This window comes from Panicum virgatum, chromosome 3N, assembly GCF_016808335.1.
Source record: "Panicum virgatum strain AP13 chromosome 3N, P.virgatum_v5, whole genome shotgun sequence".
NCBI lineage: Eukaryota > Viridiplantae > Streptophyta > Magnoliopsida > Poales > Poaceae > Panicum > Panicum virgatum.
Window position 1 is genome coordinate 59,093,239 of NC_053147.1, and position 16,924 is coordinate 59,110,162.

Here is a 16,924-nt window from a genome sequence, read left to right on the forward strand (position 1 = left end):
TAGTATTATTTTACGTTACCAGTTTAATTGCAATATAAGTTTTATTTTTGTGATTGTTGGAAATTGAGGTGGCCCTAATACCCACAAAGTTGAGGATCTACCCCTATGACACACCAACTCACTTCAGAGTCGGTCAGCTTCTAGTTACTTAGTGTACCGGGTCCTTTTGACGGCAGAGCCGCCTTTTGCTTCCGGGAGGCAGAGCCTACCAACAGATGAAGCTGGCTTCCGGGTGACAGAGCCAACCTTCGATGAAGCCTAGACCCTTTTGTGATCCCGGGTGGCAGAGCCAACTTTCGATGGATCACAACTTATACACTAAGTACTTAAATTTAACCGGGAGACTAACACTTATAAAGACACTTGCCTTATTGGAGCAACAAAGTTACAAAGGAACACACACCTTCAAGTGGCTAGCCTAGCACTCACCCTTCTAGCCCTACCACAACTCATCTACCTTGCTTATGGATGGATACCATGGTAAGGAGGGGGGGGCTTTATTTATAGGCCAAGGGGTGCCAAGGTATTTGGACAAGTGTCCCCCTTCTTGAGAATTCCAAAATATCCCAACATTTTCAAAATTTTACTTATTACCAATTCTAGAGTACTCCATGGAAAATATCTCACTCTTGCTTAGTGGAGAATGTTCTAGAGGGTTGCCTTGCATTTCTTTCAATAGTGATGAAAACTGGGATGTTACATTTGCTTTGCCAAAAGTATTTACAAACAAGCCCATGAACTCCGCTTTAGCCCCTAACCACTCATTTAACCTATCATTTCATGCGCCAAATATCCTCCGATTCTCCCGAAATTCGACCACGCCATTTCCAATATAATTTCAGCCGTACCATTAGAAAATCTTCCGAAAATATTCTTCCTATCTTCCTATCTTAAGTTTTCCCGATTCGAACTCAATGGTAAAATCTTTATTTCCTTTTTCTTGATTGTGTGCTTTTTTGGTGCGCTGTAGATCACGGAGTGACCGAGAAAGAACTCATCGACGAGCAGTACCGCGAGCAGGTGTGCGAGGACCAGTACCACGACCCGAACCCGAAGGACAGTACCTCGATCTGGATTTCCCGGAAGGATTCGAAGACGGCAAGTTCAATCTCATCTTTTGATGCATATTTTGACCCAGTTTTTCAAAAACAATCTATTGGCCTGTTTTCAAAACTGCATGTTGTTTTGCTGCTAAAACCCGATTGGATAGCCACTCCTTGATTGCTTTGACCATTCCTTGATAACCTAGGTTTGTCTCTAAATATGATTTACTCTGTTTGGATGATAAACCCTGCTAAAATGTTTAGGACCCGGTTACTCATTACACTTCAAATATTATTACAAAATGTTTTCAAAACAAAGAAAAGCGTGAGTATCAAAATGGGAAAAATGGAATTTTTGGAAAATAAAAGAAAGACATGCTTAGATGAGATGGATGGTGATTCCTGTGTGGGACGCCAAATGGTGTGCTCATACCTTTGTGGTTGAGCAAGAAGGTTGGGAGATATCCATCTTGTCACAATTAAGGACGGAGTTGATGTGTCATCTTACCTAACTCAACTATCATGCAAATCACTCGACCGTTGTGTGTGGCAATGGCTTAGCATAAACCCCACTAGTTAGTCTGATAGCCATCAGGAGAGCTAAGAGCAACGGGTGATCAAGGAGAACACTACTAGAAAACGAGCCATGAGAACCTGTTGGAAACAGCCTTAGGCACCAGTTTTCCAACCGGTTCCCCCAAACCGAGACCAATAGAGTCTCCCTAAGACCCCGGGTATTTAACCCGGTGCCAAAGAGGCTGCCACGCTGACGCAAGGTGGCAGCCCATTTGGTACCGGTTGGTCTTTCCAACCGGTACCAATGAGGTTTCCCCCTATTTTCTCCAAATCTAGTTTTGTTAGTTTTATTTATTACTATTTATTCTTTTATAATTGCTAAGTGTACTTGAGCTCTACAGTACTATACGTTCATTGGTCGTACGTGTTTGATTTCACAGAATATTTGAAACTAACTAAAAGTCAAATGCAAGCATATAATTAAGCTAATTAGATAAACTAATATATTTACAAATATACAAACATCAAGGCATCGCGTTTAGAAATATTTACAAATATACAAGTCATGTTTGTAGTCCAACTACTGGGCCCCTCAGGGCGACGATGGAAGTCCTCTATGGATGTGACCGTCGTGGTAGAACTCGCCTCTAGGATCCAGGATCTCGTTCAAAATGAATCCGGAGAGATGCTCGCACACGGCGTTGATCCGATCGGTAGAATAACATTCATCCCCCATTTGAGCCATCTATCATTTAGAAAAAAAAGGACTGATATATTAACATCATGTGCGTTAGTATAATTATGAAAATGTACTAGTGAACGGTTTGTACGTACTCTTATGTCCTCCGTAGTAGACTTCCCGTATAGAGTCATGATGTGCAAGTAGTCGCATACGTAGTATCCGCACCAATCAGTTTCTTGTTTTTGTCTCGCACCCTTAAAGAGAAATAAATAAATTACTCAATTTATAATAATTTGGGATTACTTAACTAGACAAATGTTTGTGAATCAACATACCGGATAATCCATTTTAACGTTCAGTTCGGGGCTCCATTGACCACGTCCTCTGTTTGTTTTCACAAATTTATTTCACACCCTGCGGTCAAAGTTAAGTTTGATATTCAACAATTGATATTAACTAAAAAAGGATTTGAATTTGCAAACTGAACTTACCTGTTCAAGGGGTCTATGATATGTTGGATTGCGGACTTTGGTTTTCTCATTGAGTCAAACACTACAAGATTGCCGGTCTCTATGGCAAGTATGAATAAAACCCAATGATAACTACAGATATAGATAGCATATATACACACATCCATTAGACGACTTAGTATTTATTTAGAAATATAAAAGAGCATTGAGTCGACTAAGACTTACCCGTAGTTGTATGGTATGAATATATAGGACTTGTAATTTTGCCTAGTCAACGAATCGTACATGTTTTGGCACGTGCCCTTGTAATTTTCGTTGTTCACTTTTTGGTTGACTAGCAACAGAGACATGAAGCCGATCTGATGGTGCCATCCTTCTTTTCGGCTTATTTGAAGCTCCATACTAAAAGATACAATTAAAATTATATAATGCACACATATATTTACGTTCTTGTTAACAAAAAATATTAATGTAGAGGTAAGTGATACTTACAGAACCCAAATGGTGGTGATAGAGGCGTCGAGGGCTTGTCGATGGTAAATGTGATATAAATCTTCGAAGTACACCCAGAAGTCATCCTCCCCGCAGAAGAAATCATGGTCACGATACTTGACTCCAAACATTTTCCCTTCGTCATTCGACATTCGCAGGTACCATCTATGCAAGTTGAACATCTGCGTGCCTAGACTTATCTCCTCTTCCTCAGTGACAAAAGGTTTTCCATACTCGAACGGAGTAAGAACGGGAGCGACAGGGATATCCGGCTCCTCTTGCCTCGTTGCCTGCTCTAGCGTTAATCCAGTTTCAGAAAGAAATATCGCCGCCTGCAGGTCCGCCTGGTGTTGTACGTCCGCCGGGGTGTAGGAGTGGCAACCCTGGCACCCGGGGGGCTCGAGTTCCTTTTTTTTGTGCCAAGCTGAGGAATCGTCTTGCCACATTTTTTCTTCACATTTCTCACCTTATCTGCCTTTGTCAGAGTACGATCATAGTCTGAGGCTAAGCTTTTCAGTTTTGGTGGGTTGTCTAGGTTCGCGAGAAACTTTTTCCCTAATTCTAGAGGTACCTTTTCCCTCTGCGGGGGGACTTTTGGCTTCCACTGTTCTTTTATGTATCGAGCAGTCTCCTCTTCCAACTCCTCAGCGGTCTTCTCGTAGGTCAATTTTCTTTCGACCATTTTTTGCTTCTTCTTTGAGGGTCCAGCCGCTGGGAGGGATGTTGTCTTTTTCTTTCCTTTTTCTGGTGCAGGAGGAGTTGGAGTACTCGTGGCCCTTTGCGCCGGCGGAGATGGTGGTGAGGTAGGTGTGGTTGTGGGGACGGCGGTGAGGGAGGCCGCGGAGACGGGCGATCGGTCTACACGGGAGCCGTTGTGCTTGAAGTAAGTTTGATGTCGGCCTTGCGCCATAGAACGACCCCGTGCAGTGCATCTCCCAATGTCTTCTCTCCATCCCCTCCAATGAAGTCGAGCTCAAGATCCTCATTGTTTCCAACTATCTGCTCGACTGTGACGGAGGTGTAGCCAAGGGGTATCGGCCTTCCATGAATTGTAGTAGAAGGATTCAGGGGCAGGGCTGACCCGTATGCGACATGAATGGATATATTCCTTGCTCGCACATGAAGCTCGCACGCTGTCGGCATGGTGATATCATCCACTGGATACCTCTGGTCATCTACCGTCGTTGGCTCAATCTGGGGTTGCTGTTCAGCTTGTACGTCGGGCGCCGCCGTGGATGCACAGCTGCTGCGTCGCTGAGAGGCCGGGCTTGTGACAACATCCGGGTGCGACCCAGCAGTGCCCCTTTGGCTCAGAGCTAGTTACACTGCCTCATTGATCCTGGCGTCTATCTGAGATTCCAAGGACGCAACCTTCCTGTTCATCTCTTCTTGTATAGCACGGAGTTTCTCTTCTTGTTCGGCTTTGCTCTTTCGGTGAGTCTTGTAAGAGGAATCTCCGGCCCAAGCAACTTTCCATGGGACCACGCCGATGCCGCAGGCTCGTCTAGGGTGTTCCAGATTCTTTAATGCCCTGGTCAGCTCATCATTCTCCCTTTGAGGCTGGAATGTTCCTTGTTGGGCCTCATCTATTGCTGTGACCAGATCGTGGGACACTTCTTGCATATGCTCGGGCACGACCAAAGTTCCATCCAACTGGTTTATTGTCACGCCGTTAGCAAATAACCACCACTTGGATCTATCCGGCCAATCCTAAGTCGCCGGCCTGATGCCTCTGTCCATAAGGTCCTGCTCCATCTTCTGCCATTTTTTGACTGCCTTCTTGTACCCGCCAGTCCCAAGGTGGTGGTTGTACTTCTTATTTGCTGCATTCACCTTGGCCTATTCGGATTTTCCTTGGGCTTCCTCTAATAGTTTATATTGTTTAAACTCCTCCCAGTATGGTTTAACCTGAGGAAGATCGTCCCAGTTCGGCTCCTTTTCCTTCTTGATGTAATTGTGGTACAACTTCTTCTTGAAAGTTGCAAAGGCTAGGGCCATCTTTTTCAAGGCACATTTCTTCACAAGTTCTTGGTCAACTCCTTCAGGAAGAGTGAACATATCCTTGAGTTCTGCCCATAGCATTTCGTTTTGATGTGGAGGCACGGCTTGTTGCTATTCTTCGGGTTTGCTCGTTTTCCATAGTCTTGTGGTGATCGGAATTCTAGCCCAAACAATAACCACACATTAGTTGACAAATTTTGTGGTAGCAGCCTCTGGAGCACTTGGACAGCCCTCTGCGTCCACTTCTGTGACGACCTGTCTTCCATCCATTTTCTTGGTTGGCCGGCATCTCCCTTTTGATTGGCTCAACGAAGTCGATGCGGAGGTCGACTAAATTATAGAAAAAATATGTTAATCGCAAAACTAATCTACCGAAGTCACCATGGCATATATAATTAAGATTCATACGGGAACGTGTTGCTGATGATTGGGCGGCAGCGCAAAGTCATCATCTTCTTCATTGGCATCTCCAGACATATTCAGGAAGGAATCAGCTGTCCGATCATCTTCTTCACCGATTGGCTGGGTGGTGTTGGCCCTCGTATCTTCGTTTATTGCGTCCAACATGTATTGCCCGGCGGCCTGATCATCACCGAAGGGGTCCATCCTTAACTTAAACCGTAAAAATGTGTTAGCGTATGTGTCCATCCTTAAATGAAGCAGGAGAATTCAATTCTTTGAACGAATATGTTAGAGGGAGAGGGAGAGATAGTGTGTGTGTTTGTGAGTGTGAGTGTGTGTAACATCCCAAAAAGTCCACCGAAATAAATTACTCGCTAAAAATAATTTTCAAAATCTTTTCCGTCGTTGAGCTCAAATCGTTTCTAAATTGTTTTCCGTCCGAACTCCCAATGTCCCGAAATCATGCCCCGACAATCCGCTGTCCCAACACCAGTACCAATCCCTGTCCCGTCTCTCTTTTTCTCGTTCCACGTGCACATCGTCGACCGGCCGAGCGTCGCAGCACGCGCGTGGCCGACCGCCGCCGCGAATCGCGCCGGCAGCTCTCTCTTTCCCTCTCTCTTTTCTTTTCTTTTTTTTCCATTTTCCTTTTTCTCTTTTCTTTTTCTCCTCCTTCCCTTTCTTCCTTCTCCCTCCTCCTCCTTTCTCCCCCTCGCGCTGCCCAGAGCAGAGCTCGGCGCTAGAACCCAGAGCTCGACGCCGGCGCCCCTCTCCCCACCAGGACCCACCGCCGCTGGCCATCACCCCCCACCTGCAGCCCCCTCCGCCGTACCCCCTTGCCGCCTCGTCGCGTGCGCGCGCCCGAGCAGCTGCAGTAGAGCAGAGCCGGCCGTGCACACAGCGCCCCGCCATTGGCTGCCGTCCCCTCCCTCTTGCGCCGGCCCCTCGGCCCACCTGTCCTCTCGCCGCCTCGCCGCGCTACCTGCCACCATCCCCCGTCACCTCATGCGCCACCGCCGGCCCCGCTGCCATTAATCACTGTCCTTCGAGCTCACCAGCCGGCCACCGCTCCTCCCTCCTCCGTGCCTCACCTCGCCTCGCCTATAAATACCCCTCCACCGCAGCTCGCCATCCCCACAAACCCCGGCCGCAGCCGCTAGTCCCCTCTATCGCCTCGCAATGCCACCACCACAGCCACCTCTGCCCGCCGCCGCCCGCCGCCATCGCCCCGCCTCCTCTCTCCTTCTCCGCACGAGGTGAGCAGGGGGATGGAACCCCCTCGGCCTCCTCTTGCTCTTGCCCCCATCCCCGGCCGCCGCCGTGCCCCGGACGGCCGGCAAGGGACGCCGCCGGTGCTGCCTCCCCCCTCCCCTGTTTTCCCCTATCGAGGGGAGGAAGAAGGCACTTTTGTGCTGAGCCCCCTGCCCTTTTTCCTTTTACCCGAAAGCACCCCCCTCTATGTCTATTTACAAAAGACACCCTCCCTTTTTCTATTTTTGATAATTAGCCCTCCCATCATATAAACATAATTACAAATAGATCCCTGCCCCTTTTCGGAGTAACACAAATATTTTTAGAAATTATAATCAAGTCCTTCCACTCTAAAAAATAATTACAAAGAAGCCCTTGAACCCCTGTTTAACCCCTAACCACTCCTTCGACTCATCATTTCATGCGCCAAAAATCCTCCGTTTGCCCCAAAACTTTACCACGCCATTTCTAACATAATTCCGGCCATGCCATTAGAGAACCACCCAAAAATATTACTCCCATCTCCATATCTTAATTTCTTCCGATTCGAGCTCGACGATAAAACCTTTATTTCTTTTTCTTTATTGTGTGTTTATTTGTGTGCTCCGTAGATCACGGTGTGAACGAGGGAGAACCCGTCGACGAGCAGTACTGCGAGCAGGTGTGCGAGGATCAGTACCGCGAACCCGAACTCGAAGGACAGTATCTCGATCAGGACCTCCCGGAAGGCTTTGAAGACGACAAGTTCAATCTCATCCTTTGATTGCATATTTGGACCCAGATTTATAAACACAACCTATTGGCCTGCTTTACAAAATTGCATGTGTTCTTACTGCTGAAAACATGGTTGGATAGCCACCCCTTGATTCGTTATAACCATTCCTTGACCACCTAGATTAACGTCTATATATGATTTATTCTTTATGGATGTTAATCGCTGCTAAAGCGCCGCTTAGGACCCGGTACTCATTTTATTACACTCAAAAATGGTTACAACATGCTTTATAAAAGGGAAAATGCGTGAGTATTAAGAAAAGGGAAGTTGGGTTATAAAGAATAAAATGTTAAGATGGGATGGATGAATGGCATTCCCTGGGAGGATTGTCATGCGTCGGAGGCTCGTACCGTTGTGGTAGAGCAAGCAGGTTGGGAGATATCCATCCTGTCACAATTAAGGACCGAGTTGATGTGTCATCTTGCCTAACTCAACTATCGTGCGAAGCACTCAACCGTTGTATGTGGCAATGGCTTAGCATAAACTCCACTAGTTAGTCTGATAGCCATCAGGAGAACTGAGAGCAACGGGTGAACAAGGAAAAGGGATAAGGTCGTGGTGACTTATGCCCCGGTTAAACCTTGGTGTCAGGTCAATGGACCCTTGGTGGAGCCCGTGTTGGCTAGTCAGGTCTAGCTAAGGTGGGTAATGGCTTTGATGGGATCTGCACCGACACTAAGGTGATCGTGCTGTGGTACCCCACTTGTGGGTAAAGGTGCACACCTCTGCAGAGTGTAAAATCTATTCGAATAACCGTGCTCACGGTATTGAGCGGGTTATGGTTTGGTCACACAACTAGACTTTTGGGAGGGATGTTTTCACGGCGTGAGTTGTTTTGGAAGGTGTTCGGTAGTTGTGCCGTGAGCTACTGCGGATGAGGAGTCCGGTAGCATTAAAACTTGGATCCTTTGTGTAGGGTCAACCCCACTCATGATTCGGTTAAGAAGGAACCGCTTTAAGAAAATCTTTTCAAAACTAAACCCCTGCATGTGTAAAATCTAGCTTTGTCGCAAATAAACCTCAGCCCTATCCTTGATTTATCCTGTGCATATCTGTGTTACCCCCTCCGTGGATGGGGTTGGACTTGTTGAGTACTTTTGTACTCACCCGATATATATATGTGGTTTTCTTCAGAGGAAGATCCAGACTTTGTGGTTGAAGACATTGAGTAGAGGTTGCGTCCGCACCCAACTCTGCCTGTGGTGTTGGCCCTGTCCAGGATGCTTTCGCTGGCGCGTTACTCTGAGCCCGAGCTGGATCCCATGTGGGTCGTGCTTTGGTGTATTACTATAGCCCTTTTACTTCTTGTTATTGTCTGTCTCGAGTGTCCACCTCCTCGGAGGATTGTACGGTGATGTATCATCCTGATGTAATAAATGTGTATCAGCCTCCTGGGACTGATATTTGTATCACATTTAAGTCACCTCTTATGAGGGGACGCTTCAGAGTGTGTGTGTGTGTGTGTTAGAGGGAGAGGGAGAGAGAGAGAGTGTGTGTGTGTGTCACTAACCGGTGCCTATACTAGGGTTTTGGTACCGAGTGATGCTTTAACCCGGTACCAAAGCCCTTACCTTTGGCCAAAGGTACCAGCTGCTATTGCAGCCGGTACTGATGCCACTGCAGTCGGTACTGATGCGTGGCATTAGGTCCGGCTGCAACAGCAGCTGGTACCTTTTGTCAGGACCTTTGGCCTGTTTTTTAGTAGTGGAAGGGATAAGCTCTGTGTGACTTATGCCCCGGTTAAACCTCGGTGATAGGTCAATGACCCCTTGGTGGATTTCGTGTTGGCTAGTCAGGTCTAGCTAAGGTGGGTAATGGCTTTGTTGGGATCTGCACCGACACTAAGATGATCATGCTGTGGTACCCCACTTGTGGGTAAAGTTGCACACCTCTACAGAGTTAAAACCTATTCGAATAGCCGTGCCCACGGTACAGGGCGAGTTATGGTTTGGTCACATAACTAGTGTTTCTTCTGAGGATGGTTGGGATGACGTGAGTTATTTTGGAAAAATGTCCGGCAGCTGTGCCGTGTACTACGGCGGATGAGGAGTCCGGTAGCAACTTATATACTGGGATCCTACGTGGATCAACCCTACGTTTTACCCGGTACAAGATAATTGCTCTGAAAATCCTTTTCTCTCAAATAAACCCATGCATAAAAATTAGCTTTCCGCAAATTAAACCTTAGCCTTATCCTTGATTTATCCTGTGCATATATTCTGTTTATACCCCCTCCGTGGGTGTGGTTGGACTTGCTAAGTAGATTTGTACTCACCCTTGCTTAATTTTTACAGAGGAGGATTCAGAATTTATTCCCGAGGATGTTGAGTAGGGGTTCCGTTCTGCACCCAACTTTGCCTATGGATAGGGTCACCCGCAGGAAGCTTCGTATGGCGCAAGACTCTGATGACCTCTTTGTGGTTCACGTTCTTGTTTGGGTTTTAGTTCTTGTCCTCGCGATAGTGGCACTTCATTGCCTATTACCGTGTAGAGTTGTACGGTGATGTACCATCTGATGTAATAAATATATTATCAGCCTCCTGGGACTGATATTTGTATCACATTTAAGTCATCTCTTTAGAGGGGACGCTTCATTTTGCCTCCATATAAGCACATCTACAATCTGTCCTTTTGGGTTTGGTGAACAAGATCCTAAACAGCAATTAATTTGAAACCTCGTGTCACCTTGCATGCCTCTGTCACTTGTTGAGAAGGCAATAAAGTTGATCGGTTCGACAAATTTTGCAGAAACAACTTTGAGTATATATGGTTACCAAATCTAAGAGAACAAAACTAGGGGCACTGGAAGCCCATAGGCCATATGCATACATTCCCAATCTGATCTAGAATGATTCTCAAGTAGGTCAACACAACATAACATTGGAAGATATATTCCTTGGGCCCTGTTGAAAAGACGTATCACGCGCATTATCCAAACACCAATTGATCTCATGCCTCCATACCACCCCTTTCCTTTTGACAAAGTCATGATAGATGAGCAAACCTCAGAGCTTTTTGGATTCAAATCTACAAATGTGGTACGTTGAACTTATTTTAATATATCGTTCATCAGAGTCAAAGAGGTATGGTCCTAGCTAGCTGGCACTGTAGTTGCTATACGTACCAGCTTATTGATTCCTTAGGACATTCTGCGATTGTTCCAGAAACTCCCAGATCATCTCCCCACTCATCATCTCACTAAACTAGATAGTCCTGGCCTGTTCGAAAAAGTACACATGTATTCCCTGGTCCATCTTACTTGCAGCTCTAGTAGAACCGGACCCGTTAAGGAAGCCTAGAGGGCCTGCAAACTCTATAAAGGCAGCCACCCCTGTTCTCCCAGACCATTCATCCATACACACAACACTCATCTCTCCACGTGCATCCACAGCTGCTTGACAGAGCTAGAGAGAGAACTAGAGAGATCAAAGGGAGAGAAAGAGAGAGTAGTTACGTTCTTGCAGCCAAGAAATTAAACCAATCAAGCATAGCAAATGGCTGACCGTGTGATGAAGCTGGCGTCGGAGCGCGCGGTGGTGGTGTTCACGCTGAGCTCCTGCTGCATGTGCCACACGGTGACGAAGCTGATGCAGGACCTGAGCGTAAACGCGCTGGTGCACGAGCTGGACAGCGACCCCAGGGGCAAGGAGATGGAGCGCGCGCTGCTCAAGATGCTCGGCGGTAGGGGCCCTGCCGTCCCCGCCGTCTTTATCGGCGGCAAGCTCGTCGGCGGCACCAACAGGGTCATGTCCCTTCACCTCGGCGGCGAGCTGGTGCCCCTGCTCAAGAGCGCCGGCGCGCTCTGGCTCTAGAGACATGCATACTCACGTACGTGCGAGCATGGCCATGGATACGCTAGCTGGAAAAATAAAGAGGTCGTGGTCCAAGAGTACCAAGGGTTACTAGTGTGTGTGTGTATGTCGAGGGCAGGTTTTTCCCGTCCTGTTCTTCCGAGTTCTGACAGGAATAACTAAGGCAAACTAGCTGCTTGCTAGCTTCGTGCCTTGTAGGAGCTTGTGAGCGAGAGAGAGATGGCCTTCTTGATGTTTTGTTCTAACTTTGCAGTGGCACGTGCGTGTACTAATCATCAATCAGTCGCCTTTTTTCGACAGGCTTATGAATACCAATATATGTTTGAGAGTTTTTATCAGTAATAAGCTAGCAGTATGATGTGGCATGTGCGCAATCAATGTATACAAGATTGCGTAGCATGTATCTGCTCATATTGATCATAACCTAGTTGTGTTTGGTTGTGTTCTAATTAGTCACAAACTTTAATTTGTTGTTAAATAAAAGTAATATTGATATATTAATAAGCTAGCTGGTTCTTGATGCTGTTGTGGTGATAGATCTTTGTTAGTAACTTGGTTTCACTCAAATAGACGACCAGTTACATTTATCTCTATTCATGCATTTTAATTGTGTCCTATAAAGTTATAATTGTTCATCAATGCACTCATGCATTTTAAATCTTCTATACATGGAATTGAATATGTCATTCAGCTGGGTACCGCATGGTTCAATTCAACTCGTCTTTGGAGTTCATTTTTTTTCCCTCTGATAACATATACATCAGTCGGCCACTCCAATGTGCTCTATTCAATTTGTGTCAGCTACGGTTCAATTTTTTTTTATAAACTAGAGCTGCTCTAACAATCATAGTATGCATTGCAAATTCATAAGCCCATATAACTGTACCATACTAAGAGAAATGTTATCTTAAAGTTAGCAAGATTGAAAACGCAAAGTTCAGATTAGTAGATTGTTTCATGCATCAACTACTAGTGATTACATATATCCACATATATCAATGCTGCAATAGTTTCATGAGAAGTTGAAGAACGTATAATTTCCCAGTAAGTTTAGCTCAATTATTGAAGTCGCTTGTTGATGAGTCGCTTGGTTAGGTACACAAAGACGAGTGAATCATTTTATCTCATAATTTATATTGTAATGTTTAAAAGAATGAGGTCATCCATCAACAAAGTTTTGGTCGCAGATTTTTCTCAATGAAAATATAGAACATGTTTTGCTTGAAAAAGCAACAATCTAACTACTAAAGCTGTTTTACATTTAATACATTTAAAGCATGATGGTTCTTTTTTCTTAGACCAAAGACCATTTTGTCCATGATTTGTTAGAGAGATTCTTTTTTTTTGTTATGACAGCTTTTTCCTAAGAGCAAAGCAGATTTTTCATTACAACCAAAGCAGCCAACTAATTTGATATGATGCCAGGAGGCCAGGGCATGCTACATCTCTGTTAACACTACTACAAAAACGTTGATTTGTCCCGGTTGGGAAACCCCTGTTGTCCCGGTTTCCCAACCGGGAACGCCAGTCCGGGACAAAAGGGGGTGCCCTTTTGTCCCGGGTCTGGCAACCGGGACAAAAGAGGACCTTTGGTTACCAACCGGGACGAAAGGTGCTGCCAGCGCCCACATGGCTGGCGCACCCTTTTGTCCCGGTTGGTGTTACCAACCGGGATAAAAGGTCCTTTTTTTTCATGTTTTCCTTTTCTCAATTCTTTTTCTATTTCAATTATACTTTTGCATTTCAATTAAACTTATGTATTGGAATTTAGTGTGTATGATCTCCACTAATATATACATATATATATATAGTTACTTATATAATATTTGTCCTAGATAGTTTTCATATATAAATTAATTCACTTATATATATATGTATACACATATCTATACATGTGAATTCCTTTACATATGAAAATGTCTAGGACCAATATTATATATATATATATATACACATATATATCATTGCAGTGCTTATATATATAATACATACATACTCCATCATATTTGCATAGGTATATTCATTCTTAATTACATAGGTATATTCGTTCTTAATTACATAGTAGAATTCGCCTTTTGGAAATTTAATACATACATACTCATAAATAGAGATTTAATACATACACACACATATATATTTACATAGGTATATTCGTTCTTAATTACATATATACGCGTATATTGTCATATTTGCTGCGATTGTCAATATTAGATATTCCATCATAGTAGAATTCGCCTTTTGGATCGATGACTTGCTCAACAATAAATCCGGAGAATTGTTCTTGAATCGCCATAATCTTTTCCTCCGGTATGAGTTTATCGCGCATCTCCTCGACCTATGGAAAAAGGGGATAATTAATTTTGACTAATTAAAATACGAGTTCAAATATTAACAAGTTTTTTACTTACTTCCTCCTCCCAATCTGTCCAGCCCTTTGGAAGACCTACCAGACCATGGATGTTCTCGCATACATAGTATGCGCACAATACAGTGCTTTGTTTCTGCCTCATACACTTTAAGAGAGAAGAAATTATCAGGTATTTACATGAATATATAATAAAACTAATGAATCATGCAACGAATCATCCAAGTGCGTACCGCAAAATCTGTCTTGATCTTCAATTCCTTGTCAAATTTGCCTGGATGATTTTTAGCGAATTCTTTCCAAATCCTGTGCATGATTAGAACAATTATAGTCAAGTAACAAAATGATTCAAATTATCGGTCATCGACGGAGTAGTGTACAATTACTTTTTCATCATGTTAAGAAGATTTTCGTATTGTTCTGGAGGTCTCCTCAATGAGTCCATAACCACGAGTAGGCTCTTCTCGGGAATTATGACAATTAGGACCCAGTGTTCACTGCAATATTATACGGAGGCAGTTTTTGGTAGTTAAGGTTTAAACAATTCGATTACCGAATAGAAAGAGTTAGACGGAAGGAATCACTCACGCTTGTTGTGATGAACGCTTATATACTTGAACAAGTTTTGGAATATCTCATCGGAATTATCACGTAGAAGCCTCCAATTACAAGTAATTGGGTCGATGAAGCCGAGGTGAGAGTATCCCTTTCTTCTGCAAGTATGTATCTCCATTCTACATGATACCAAATAAATCAAGAGATCAGTATGTTGAGATCATGCAAAACAATACGTAAGGAGAGTAAAATACTTACAGAACCCACAAGCCGACCATAGAGATGTCGAGGGCCTCCTGATGGAATAGTTGGTAAATTTCTTCCCAGTTTATCCATATAATGGCCTCCCCCCGTAAGAAATCGTCATCTTTAATCTTTGTGCCCTGCATGAAGATGTAATCGGCCATCGCACGCATGTAGTGCTGGTGCAGCTTATACATTTGCGTTGGAAGCAAAGACACTACTTCGGGGGGTACAAGAGTTTTGCCGATCTCAAACGTCCATTTGATGACCACATCGGCCTTTGGAATATCTTATCCCCCTGCAATCTGAGCCGCCGTCAGGTTTGATTCTTTCAAAAATGTAACAAGGTCTTGTTCTTGCGTCGTCTGTCCCACTACGAGAGGCTCTATTGATTGTTTCTTTTGGGCTCCGAGCTGTGGAACGTCGGACGACGACGACTTTGATTGTCTCTTCTTTTTCTCAGTAGTTTTGATAATTGTGCGTTCGCACATTCCCTTAAAAAATTTCAAATCTATCGGATTTATCACTTTCTCGGGCTCCGGCTCCGGCTTCGGCTTCGGCTTGAAGTGCTCTTTAACTCTTTCTTGAGTTATCCGATCGCATTCTTCAAGGCTCATGTCCCAGGGTTTAATAGGAGCCTCCTTGGTTTTCTTCTCCTTTTCCTTCTTCTTTGGAGGCCCCTTAGCTGGTGCAGCTACCTTCTTTGCCGGCGGCCGTTTCAGCTTCTTTGCCGGCGGCGGAGGGGGTGACCATGGAGGCGACGGTGACGCTTGAGTGTTCATCGGCGCATGAGATGATGGTGATGGAGAATGTGCCGGTGAACCTTGCCGAGACAATGCTGCCCTTGGGGAGTTTTGCGGAGATGCTAGTCTTGGAGAGGCATGCTGAGATGCCGGTCTTGGTGTTTGATCATCCGACTTTAGGACAATATAGCGCTTATCCCATAGGATGTAGCCATGAATGGCTTCTGCTAGTGTCATCTCCCCATCGCCTCCAGGAATATCAAGCTCGAGCGTCTCCCAACCCTGGCACACCTGCTCCATGCCAACTCTTGTGTATCTAGGCGGAATTTGCTGCCCGTGGTACACGTCGCCTGGTTGGGTTGGCATGGCGGTACCGTACGCAATAGTGAACATTAAGTTCTTAACGGCAGTCTGCAGGTCACAAGGTGTCCGCTGGGTGATCTCATCCACTGGAAATCGCTGCGGGGCTGACACTTCAACTACGGCCTGGATCCCCGTTGGCTCGGCGACGGCGACGTCTGTGGAAGCGCAGCTGCTTTTCCGCTGAGACAGGTGATCGGCTGCGACATTAGGCTCTGGAGGCACCCTTTGCGCTTGCTGTTGCTGGCTCATTGCTATGGCCACTTGGTGTTGAACCTCTTCCTCCAGTCTTTGATCGTGTGACATGAGCCGTTCCTCTAGCCTTCGCAAGTGCTCCCGCTCATCATTCTTTCTTCTTTGCCGGCTTCTATATGATTCAATGTAATCCCTGAACCCATACTTCCACGGAACCACGCCTTTGCCTCTTGTGCGGCCCGGATGCTCTGGATTCCCAAGGGCGTAAGTCAGCTCGTCCCTCTCTCTATCCGGCTGGAATGTTCCCTCGGTCGCTGCTTGTATGGCCTCCTGTAGTCTCTGGGCTGTTCGCTGGATGTTTGGCCCATAGATGCAGTCACCAGTCAATGGGTCCAAGCTTCCCCCGTGACCATAAAACCAGGTCCTTGACCTTTCAGGCCAGTTCATGGTCGCAGGTTTGATGCCTCTATCAAGCAGATCCTACTCCATCTTCTCCCATTTGGGTATTGCAAGCTTGTAGCCTCCTTGGGCTAGAGTGTGATGGTACACTTTCTTCATGGCGTTGTCTTTGGCCTTCTGCACCTTCTGAAGCACAAGCTCTGAAGACTTGTATTCCATAAATGCATCCCAGTGACCCCTGAGCTTTTCGAGCTCGCCGATAAATACGGGTGTGGTCCCGGTCTTGATATATTTCTTCGTCAAAATTTTCTTGAATGATTGCAGCTGTTCGGCCATCTTACTCAGGGTCCAGCGCTTGCATATCTCTTCGGATTCAGCTGGAACCGTGAAGTTTTTCTTAAGCTCCCGCCAGCACCATTCTTTTTCTCTTTCGGGTACCGCATCCCCGTTCCTCGCTTGGATTGGAAACTTTCCAGAGCCTGAACCTGATTGGGATGTGGTCCCTGACAATACATCCGGATTGTCTTATGAATTTTTTGACGGCAGCTTCTGGAGCGATCGGTTCGCCATCTGGACCAACTTCTGTTATAATGAACAACCCTTCCAGTTTTTTTGTTGGG

The 16,924-nt window shown here is 45.4% G+C and overlaps 1 protein-coding gene across 1 annotated transcript; it reads left to right on the forward strand.

Moving 5' to 3' along the window:
- Window positions 1-10,965: 10,965 nt before the first annotated feature.
- LOC120666382 (putative glutaredoxin-C14) lies at window positions 10,966-11,786 on the forward strand. The gene has a single exon (XM_039946218.1). The coding sequence runs from the start codon at window positions 11,127-11,129 to the stop codon at window positions 11,442-11,444; it is 318 nt and encodes a 105-aa protein (XP_039802152.1). The 5' UTR covers window positions 10,966-11,126; the 3' UTR covers window positions 11,445-11,786.
- The last annotated feature ends 5,138 nt before the right edge of the window (window positions 11,787-16,924 follow it).